This window comes from Zootoca vivipara, chromosome 5, assembly GCF_963506605.1.
Source record: "Zootoca vivipara chromosome 5, rZooViv1.1, whole genome shotgun sequence".
Lineage (NCBI taxonomy): Eukaryota > Metazoa > Chordata > Lepidosauria > Squamata > Lacertidae > Zootoca > Zootoca vivipara.
The window spans coordinates 41607052-41617881 of record NC_083280.1 but is presented as its reverse complement, the minus strand read 5'-3'; the positions used below and the strand labels follow the sequence as shown (position 1 = coordinate 41617881).

Sequence of the window (10830 nt, the reverse complement as noted above, 5' to 3'; positions counted from 1 at the left end):
CTCTTCTGTGAATTGCTTCTAGTACCATCTCACTTTTGTTTCCTACCGGGCAGTCATGTGCTACGTCTGGAATAGAATATTGGAGTGAGTTGTCTCCTTGCCCAGAATATATGCAGTCCTCATTAGACGGAGACAAAGAAGACACGGAGGGATTGACAAATGAAATTGTGGGAATAGGGGAGGGGGTGGTCAATATGGCACAGATCACAGTAATTTTCTCCTGGAATGCACCCTGGTAATTATTTTCTCTTTGACACCCACTAATTTCTTCTGTAAAACCACCCTTTGATTACTGCAGCCTTTTCTTTCTCTCTTAATATTTTTGTCATTATTTTCTCCCTGATCTCGTCCTCCTCCAAAGACTCCCCTCTGTTCTAATGAACATGAAGAATTTTAAAGCATCGTGTCAGGTGCTTTGAGCAGGAGACAGAGAGAATTGACAATCAAAGAAATTAGTGTTAATGTTAATCACTTATGGCACTACAGCAAGCAGTGCAAGATTGTGTTTCATAACCTTACCATCAAATACACAAGTAATTGGGGGCATTTTTTTTAAAGTGTAGTTTCCCCATCTCTTATTGATTTGCTTACTGCATTTACACTCTACCCTTTTCCTCTAAGGAGCTTAAGGTGCACATAGTTCTCCCCATCCTCATTTAATCCTCACGACTACCCTGTGAGGTAGGTTGAGCTGAGAGGCAGTGACTCACCCAAGGTCTCTTGCTTAATTTGCAAAATATTCTTCAATAATCCCTTCCCCAGCTCACAGCATGATGTGTGCTGGCTCCTAAACCCAGAGCCCCCACGCTAGCTAGTTGGAAGGGTCCTCAGTACTCCTAATATTTGACAATTAACCAAGCTCTAGCATATGCTCCAGTTCACACAATTCCAGCATTCGCAATGGGCAGTGGGAAAACACCCCAGTAACACTTCTGTTTTGTTTTGTGGATCTCATTGCTTTGTTTTGACATTTCTTTACAGAGAGGAAAGGCAACAAATTCTGGAAAAGAATGTTCCACTTTTCTTGGCAAGTAGCTTGCAAGTTTTTCCAAGAAATGTTTTTTCTGGCTCTTTCTAAATCAGCATTGTCATGATCGTGATATAATGACATTACATTTTCTAAGACTGTAAATATTATGATTATGGCTATGACTACTACATGATAAGCAAATAGAGAAAAAGGACATGTGCAAAGAGGCTGGCTATGTACCGTAGCTATGTATAATGTGTGTGTGTTTGTGTACATACATGTGCACACATAAATCCTTTGAACCTGATTCAGTACTTGTGGTGAAGGAGTAGATAAGCATGCCATGTGTGTGGCATGGTAATGTGCAACACAGGTGCTGTGTGTGTATGACCCCCCCCCCCCGTTTACTGAGAAAGAAGGATCAGATGGATTGCATCTATGAACACACCTTCGCTTCTCAATCACATGTGCTGTGATCACATGACCAGACCTGCCTGTGTGAACTAGTTTTTAGAACTGCTCTTAAGGAAGCCCACTGTCACCTTCTCTTTTCACATGCACCAGCTCTGCAATAATGAAGCGATAGCATCAAGACATACCTTTGGCTGGGGCCACTGGTATCCACTAGCACACAATCAGGACCTGAGCAGGTTGTAAGACAGGATCTTTGGAGCACTCAAACAGAAACATTCAGCCCTTGAGCGACCATTGAGCACTGTGTAAAGGAACAGAAGGACCACCATCCATAACCCTAAGAACAGCTGTTTGTTAAGATTGCCAAGGCTAGGATAAGAAGCACTGTGTCCCAGATGCAATAGAACATTCTTAGGTCGGAATAAATGACTCATAGAATTGTAGGGTTGGAAGGGACCCCCAAGGGCCATCTAGACTAACCTCCTGCAATGCAGGAATCACTGACAGATGGCCATCCAACCTCAGTTTTAAAACCTCCATTGGAGAGGTCACCACCTTCTGCGAGAGTCCATTCCACTGTCTAACAGCTCCTACCATCATACTATTGGAATGCTTAAGTAGCAGACAGAATTAGCCAAAGAGATGTGCACTTCTTATTGCTCAAGGGTTTTGAAGAGCCTACAGGATGAACATCTGTCTGAGACTGAAATCTAGTGACCCCATGGACCAGAGCACGCCAGGCACTCCTGTCTTCCACTGCCTCCCGCAGCCTGGTCAGACTCATGTTGGTAGCTTCAAGAACACTGTCCAACCATCTTGTCCTCTGTTGTCCCCTTCTCCTAGTGTCCTCAATCTTTTCCAACATCAGGGTCTTTTCCAGGGAGTCTTCTCTTCTCATGAGGTGGCCAAAGTAATGGAGCCTCAGCTTCAGGATCTGTCCTTCCAGTGAGCACTCAGGGCTGATTTCCTTCAGAATGGATAGGTTTGATCTTCTTGCAGTCCATGGGACTCTCAAGAGTCTCCTCCAGCACCATAATTCAAAAGCATCACTTTGGCGATCAGCCTTCTTTATGGTCCAGCTCTCACTTCCGTACATTACTACTGGGAAAACCATATGTATGAAATTACCTAATATATTTAGATACTGTAGAATCATACATCTTAGTCACGCTGAGTACATTTCCCTCATGCCTCAAAAACATCTTCTTGGCATGAGGATAAATAAACGTTGATAGGGAAAGAGACTTCTCTGAATGCAGCCACCTGCCTGGATCTGGTTTGTGTCCATACTAAGCTTGAAAAATTTGGCTGGTAGCCCAACTTTCTGTGTCAACAGAACATTATTTACCCACTCCTCAGTAGAAAGGGCCCCTGTATATGTTTCTCTGCATTTTTAAATGTTGCTGGGGGAACAAAGTAGCCTCATAAAGGATTAAAGGATGTACTGTTGAATGTTTACTTTCTTTCCAACATAGTCGTGTTATTGACTCGAGCCATTGATGGACGGGTCAAACGGGCATTCTGAAAAGTGATGTGGCTCCCCCACCCTTTAGCCTAGGGTTTGTTCCCTCCTTGTGTTAAACGATGGATTTCTTCTCAAGCTTCAGAGCCTGAATGTCCTTTGCAACGACTGCAGAATGATAACCTCTTTTCTTCTGTAAAAAAATTCCTTCAGTAGCACCTTAAAGACCAACTAAGTTTTTATTTTGGTATGAGCTTTCGTGTGCATGCACACTTCTTCAGATAGGTATCTGAAGAAGTGTGCATGCACACGAAAGCTCATACCAAAATAAAAACTTAGTTGGTCTTTAAGGTGCTACTGAAGGAATTTTTTTATTTTACTTCGATCCAGACCAACACGGCTACCTACCTGTAACCTCTTTTCTTCTGAATCATGTATAGAGCTTTGGGGAAGCACGGACCATTAAGCTCCTCTCTGAGCAAAGCTCTTCCTATTAAAACTCTGAAAACCATAAATAACATCAGAAATAAGTGGTACTGATACGTCTCTATGAGAAACAGCAAACTGGAGTAATAAACAATAGCACAGCATGCAAGGGTGGCCCTGTAATGAGTCATAGAACTGAAGAGCTGGAAGGGACCCTGAGGGACCCTGCAATGCAGGAATATGCAGCTGCCCCATACGGGAATTGAACCCACGACCTTGGTGTTATCAGCACCATTCTAGCCAACTGAGCAAATGCCTCAAGTAGTAGATCAAAAGGGGGTTGCATTTCCATTCATCCACAGCAGACTGACCTGCTTGCCTGCCACACATGCCACAGCCACCTCCACTGCACCCAGCAAGCAGCCTGCTGCTACTGGTTGATGTTGCTACTGCCACTGCCCACCTACTGGGCCATTGGACACCACTGCCATCACCCAAAGAAAAAAGCATTTAACAGTGCTCCAACCCAGACGTTCTGGGCCACTACTCTCCAAGGCCATTTCAACCAGAATTCTGCCCATGGATAATGCCTGCACCATTACCACCTAGTCGGGAGAGGGGAGGCTTCTCATACTGGCTTCCTGTCAGCTACTCCCTTATCTGGGAGATGGATAAGAGTTGGGAAGAGGCCTCCATGCCAGGGGTGTGTTAATTGGGCTACTGATGCCTGCTTACATAACTTGCTTTGTTTAAGTCCATCCATTTGCGAGTCTGCAAAGGCAGCAGAGTTCTACAGGCTGTGTTGTAAGTTTACGCCTGTCTTTAATAAAGCACTAAAACTAGCCATTCCTTTTTTGGTATCCCTGCATGAAACCACTCGCATAGGCCCTCTTGGAGCCTGCGGAACGGAACACTGGTAGATGAAAACATTCGCTGTGAGTTATTATTTACTGAAACTCGTTCACAGTCCACTTTGTTTACCCTTGGTGTATGTCTGGAGCCATCAGCCCCGTCCCAGAAGCTAGACTAGTTTGATCAGTTCCCTAAGCATACTTAGGTCCTGATTTTCCAGTCTATAGATAAGAGCACAGCAACAAATGATGAAATTCTATTCTTGCTTAGTTACATTTTACATTCCCCTGGCTAAAGTGTAAATGGCATCTCAGAGTGACAAATTGAGTCCTTGGTCTGAATGGGGGGGGGAATCTGTGGCCCCAGGGCTGCATTCTCCCCCAGCCTAATTTCAGGCAAGGATCTGGGAGGGAGGGGGAAAGGGTGTCAGAAACAGAGGTAGAAAAAGGGTTTCCAAAGAGGGGGGAGGGAGAGAGGGAGGACTGGCTTTGAACCTACCCACTGCTGGCTTCAGCCCCACTGCTGATGTGCAGCCCTGGCAGATTATTCCCAAGGGAATTGCAGCCTCCGAAAGAAAGAATGTCACCCCAAGTCAGGTCTAGATAATGCTGTAAAAGTAACCCCCCCTAAAATCAAGCCACACAATTTCTAACATCTTTATGCATATATTTGATGAGACTGCTAAAAACAACAACACAAGAGGCATGTAACTATGGAAAATTGTAAACAGATTCTCTGTTGACACGTCCCCTACAGTAGCTCTGAAAATTTCCATACATTTTCAGTAACTCAGAAATTCCATACGTTTCCTCTGCCTTCATAGCTACCGTACATTTCATAGGCTCAGCAACAGACGAAAAGACAAATAGATGCAAAAGTAATCAAGGGGACAGTGCATAGGATTGAACTGTATATACAAAGTTAATATGCTATCAGAAGGTAGGGAGATATCTGTTGTTTCAGAGATGTAATTGGGAATGTAGGCTATCTGATCACAGGAATATGCATGCTGAATCCAGGGCACTACCAGGCTGCTGTTTTTTATGGCTGTATTCTGCGACATGTTTTCGACTCAGCAATTTTGCTTTAATGGTGGATTTATACTGGACGGTCCACACATCACTGGACTTCATTACTTGTTCTGTCCCATTGCTAGCACTCCCATTGCTGTCTGGGGGGGACATTCTTGCACTGTAGCTAAAATAAAATAAAATAGGACCCACCCCCAGATTGTTTGTGGTATGAAAAGTTAAAGGCTTTCAGCAAGAAATTAGAGGATATGCAATGATAGGAAATCAAGCCATATGGCCACCCCCAAAACTTCTGCAGGCACGAACAGTGCTGAAAGTGGAATATTGTATGACTGCCCCCAAACCATCATAAGCACAAATCATCATTAAAAAAAACATTCAAAGGGGGTCTCATTTGAAAACCAGGCACATACGATGACTTTGAAATCAGAATAGTAACAATTGTTACACTTGCCCTTATTGTGTTGTTCCCCATGTTCTTTGGTTTTCCAGTTTTCTCTACAGGTGGAAATTCTTTTTTGGTAAAATTCTTCCTTCTAATTTACTGCTGCACCGTGACATCTAATCCAACACAACATTGTTATCATTATATATCAAAATATCAGCATGATACTACCGTACTACTTTTCCATTCACAGTATGCTGACCTTGGGAAAACAAATGGCTAATAACTCAGCCAGCAGACAACAAATGAATGAATTTTAAGGGGGGGGGAATCCTTCCAACTTGATAGAAGAGGTCAAATACAGCTCCAAATCACAACAAGCCTTTTGTATGTTTCTGCTCAAGTGGTTGAGACTGGAGACACGGCAGTCATGCGCTTCCGTCTGAAGAAGAACTTGAGGGATGAGGCTATCTCCCTGTATCGAAGCCCACACAGATAAGGCAACAGAGCTTTGGGCAAGATTATCAGCACATTGCATATTATCAGAGAGACCAATATCCCTGTCTGTGTCCCAATGACAGCATTGACATAAAGCAAGGAGTCCACCACAATAGCCAAGAGGGGAGAGAAATGAAAGAACAAGAGAATGTGATGCATCAGGAACGTCACACTGGCTCTAGAGAACATGCTTTTCCATATTCCCGACTGCTTTGTTTTGAAATACAGGATCATATAACAGCAGAGTATGAGGGACAGACAGAGAAAAAGGGCAGAAACGGAGACTACATAGCAGGATTTCACAGCCCCATCTCCATGTAGAGTCATTACCAGTATTATGGGGACAGAGCAGTTTTCCACTGGACATACACTGGGTTTTTGGGTAAACTTGAGTATTAAGAAGACAATCCCAGGGAAAATCCCAGACAAGATCCATAGGAAGAGTATCAGCTTCTTTGCTCGTGAAGATGGCAAAATGGAGATGTAATGCAAAGGCCACAAAATGGCCAAGTATGTATCCAGCACCATGGCAGCAGCCGTTAGCAACCCTCCGCAGTAAGTCATGGCCAGCAGAAACAGCAGGAGCACACAGGGGTTCTTGGGGAGGTGGAGTTTCATTACATTGAAAACTGCAGACATAGCATAGAGTATCAGATATAACAAATCACAGAGCAAAGCATTTCCCAACAGCAGGTATCTTGTCTCCTGACGGATGTTGACATGGGAAAGAATCACCAACAAAATGAAAGGGTTGATCAGGATGGCTGCTGTAAGGCACAATATCGGCGGGATCAGGAACATCATTGTCTTGGAGTATGGAGGATAGATGATCAATTCTTGCAGGTTTTGGAATGAAGTTTTATCCAAAGTGAAGGAGGCGTTTGAGGGCACTTCTCTATAGCGGGAGAAGGTTGCATTCAAAATCCTGGCTGGCACACATAGTGAGAAGTTCATTTCCCCCAGAGATTTGGAATGGCAGCTGATGTAGACAAAAGAAGTTCTTCAATGTTGAGGTTTAGCAACAAGCAAAGATGCATTTTATAGCAACCGGATCACCATCTGTCAGCACCTCTGTAATGATAAGCTGATGGGCAAAACATAGGGGTTTTTGTAAGCGAGCTCCGCAAGTAGATCTTGAAATCCGCACAAGTGGAATCTTTTCTTCAAGAAAATATCACACTGCTTGTTCAGAAGTAGGCAACACACTCATAGGGCTCAAAATTCAAACTGCAGAGCAGGCACTCTGGGAAGGAAGTAAATGGGCTGTTCATCACTAAGAACTTAAGTTTGTCCACACTGCAAGCATTAGCATAGCAAAGTAGCAGATGGAATATTAGCTTGATTAAACAGATGTGATGAGATAAAAGGGGACATTCCAAATTTGCCAATGCAATCAAGTCATAAATGGAGCCAGAGGATATACTAGAGTGTTCAAATGCAATCAGAAACGTATTGAGTCAATGTAATCAATAGGAATGGTGCCCTTAGCTCCTGAAATACAAGTGCATCATAATCCCTTTTAATACATGGTTCTTAGCAGACTGCTGCCTTATATTTTCAGCTATCTGAAACAGTATACATACACCAAAATCCCATATATATTTCTGCCACCTACTATAAAATATTGAGATGCAAAAAGGAGAATAAAATGTGGCTTGACACCCCCGTGCCCAATCTAAAGTGCTTTTTGTTTTCATCTTATGCTTTGGAAGGAGGAATAGACACAATGCAAAATAAACTATTTTCTTACGATTAATTGAAAGATTATTAACATATAACAATACAATTCTACATCCTTTATTGCTGTTCCCTAACTCAGGAGGAAAGAGTAATAAAAATAAAGTATTAAATAAATCTAGACTGAACATGCAGTGGTCAACTAGATGCCTCTGGAAAGTTCACAATCAGGGTATGTCATAGCACTCTCCTGGTCCACAGTGACTGGTATTAAGAGGCATGCTGCCTCTGATACTGGAGGAAATGTAGCAATTATGACTAGGAATCATTAAGAGCCTTATACTCCATACATTTGTCTATTACCCTTTTATAGCTGTCCAAGTTGGCAGTCTTGTGGAAGCAAATTCCATAGTTTAACTATGCGCTGAAGAAGGTATTTTTGTTTGTCCTGAATCTCCCAACATTCAGCTGGAATGTTTGAGCATTGTGAAAGAAGGGGGGGGGCCTCCTTCGCACTGTCTCTACATCTGGCATAGTATGAAACACCTCTCTAGACACAAGAGTAGATGAAGTCCAGAGCTTGCGTAAAGCAAACCAGGGACACTAACAAACACAACAGATCGTGCTGCTCGCCTAACAGACTGGCTGTTGTGAAGTAATTCACTTTTTGATTCTGTTCCGACAAGCATGGTTTTAGTTCTCTGCTCCACACAAAGAGACATGCACTGAAAGAGCAGCTTCCATGCTACTGGCTTGTATTGCTGGCTCCCTGATTGCCTTCTGTCTACAAAATGGCTGCCAGGCTTTCGGCCCACTTTCTTGCTACAGTATGTGGCTGCTCAATTCTAACAGGGCCAGCCCAAGACATATGGCACCAAGACAAAATGGCACTCCCCCATGCCAGGGAAGAAGGGGGGGGGGAGTGAAGATTGACATCAGGAACAAAGGGGAAACAAAAGATCTACATTGGGATCTGTTGCCCCTGTGGATCCTGCTGCCTGAGGCAGTCACCTCACCTTGCCTCATGGGTGGGAGTGCTCTGAACGTTGGCCCTGTCTGTTGCTTTCTCTATCAGACAGTTATCAGCGAAATGTGAAATGGAGCATGGCGGCGGGCTCATATTGTAGAACCATATTTTCAACCTGTTGCCATCTAACCCCTGCAATGGATGTTTCTAGCCTACGAAAGTTAATATAAGGAGGAAAACTCCCTACTGCTTAATATTCCTGCAGAACAAGCTGCTTTACATTCAGCAGAGTATGGATAGTTCCCCCAATCTTAGAAATGGCCTCAGAAAAGTTTTCAGTACAAACGTAACCCAATTAGGCTGCTAAAGACCAGAGTTTACATCAGGGATGACTAACATGGGATAACTGAATTCTATTTTAAGATGCCAAAACAAGGGCAGAAATCCCAATGAAGTTTGTCTTCCTTGACAAAGGTTTGGTGGAAACCTCTCAGGGTTGCTAGAAGCACTTGGCTCAACTCTAGTGTTGTCAGCCAAGAAAACCCCCACAAAAAATCTTTAGGACCTGTGTCCCAAGAAACAAGTTAGGTATATAAGGACTTGACATATGTATATTTCTAATATATAAAATAATATCTGATTAAAAGTTAAAGGTCTTTTTGCAGAGTGAAGGAAACCTTAGAGCTACATTTTTTTCTTCAGGTGACAGACATTGGTATGTGCATTGGAAGGAATAGGGGAATTTTTTTTTTAAAAAAAACATTTTAGAGGCTCCTTCCTTCCATCTGAATGCCCTAAAACTTTTTGGCTAAATGTCAGAAAAAAGATTTTAAACAAGGAGGCGGTATTTTTTAAGTGCAAGGGCCATATTCCCTTCTAGACAAGCTTTTGAGGGCCACATGCTAGTGGTGCGTGAGGTCAGAGGCAAAAGCGGGCAGAACACTGAATATGTGTAGTAGGTTAGTTTCTACATTCTACATTTATAACCCCTGGTCCTTTACCTTTTTTTACCTTTACCTCCATCCAGGCAAGCAAGAAGCATTAGTTCAAAAACACCTTCCAGGTAGGCAAAGGTTTAAGGAGGAAGCAAAGGAACGACTGTGGTTAGATGACGCTCTTTTGGTTTCCAGTCATAATACTAGAGCTCTGGGGTGGGCGTTCAATGAAGTTGAATGTTGGACGATTCAGGACAGAGAAAATAAAGTATTTCTTTACACAGCTTCAGAAGTTCAGGTGGCCCAAGAAAAGACATGGTCTGTGGCAGCCCTTAGATTGTGGAATTCCCTCCTCCTCAGAGGTGTGCCTGGTACCTTCATTATACTGTTTTCTCATATGCTGGAGATGTACCTCTTTACCCTGGACTTTGACACAACACAAAACACCCACCCCTTCACCCACCTCATTCTTGTGATCACAATTAGCTTTTAGCTGTTTTTAATGTTACATTTTAAACTCGTAACCTGCCTTGTGACCTTAGGGTGAAAGGCAGGTAATAAATAAAATACTAGTACTACTGCTGCTGCTGCTACTAGTATTATGGCATTTGTTTCCACAAGAGGTACTGATGATGGCCATCAACTTGGATGGCTTTCAAAGAGGGTAAGACATGTCAATAAGAGGATAAGGCTATCAATGGCTACTAGCCTCTAATATCAGTTGCTGGGAATCACAAAAGCAAAGAATGCTGCTCTGCTCAGGTACTGCTTTCGGGTTTCCCACAGGCATCTGGCTGACGACTGTGAGAGCTGTTTCCTGGACCACATGGGTTCCTCTTGTGTTCTTTTCGAACATTTAAATAAAACAGAAAATGTTTACAGACAGCAATGCCACTGAAGAAGAAATGGCTCAAATTACTCCCAGGAGGCCTGTTCATTGAACATTCGCGCTGATTTGTCCGCACAAAATTTATGGGAGGTTATAAGATGTTCACTGTTCTTCAAGCATTAATTCTGATTTATTTGTTGGGAGGTTATATGGGCGTGGTGCAACCTAAGTGATATCAAGCAATTCTTATTTTCCACACCACTTTCCTTACTGCAGAAAGTCAGGTTGTTTTTGGAAGTGCCTTCCAAAAGAGCCCCAAATCCACTTCAGTTGTACAATGTGAATTTGCCAGTATGTGACTGAACCCCACCCACCAAAAAGCAA

The 10830-nt window shown here is 43.0% G+C and overlaps 1 protein-coding gene across 1 annotated transcript; it reads right to left on the bottom strand.

Moving 5' to 3' along the window:
• Nucleotides 1-5939: 5939 nt before the first annotated feature.
• On the bottom strand, nt 5940-6992 carry GPR148 (G protein-coupled receptor 148). The gene has a single exon (XM_035133729.2). It carries the CDS (start codon nt 6990-6992, stop codon nt 5940-5942), a length of 1053 nt encoding a protein of 350 aa, XP_034989620.1.
• Nucleotides 6993-10830: the final 3838 nt, after the last annotated feature.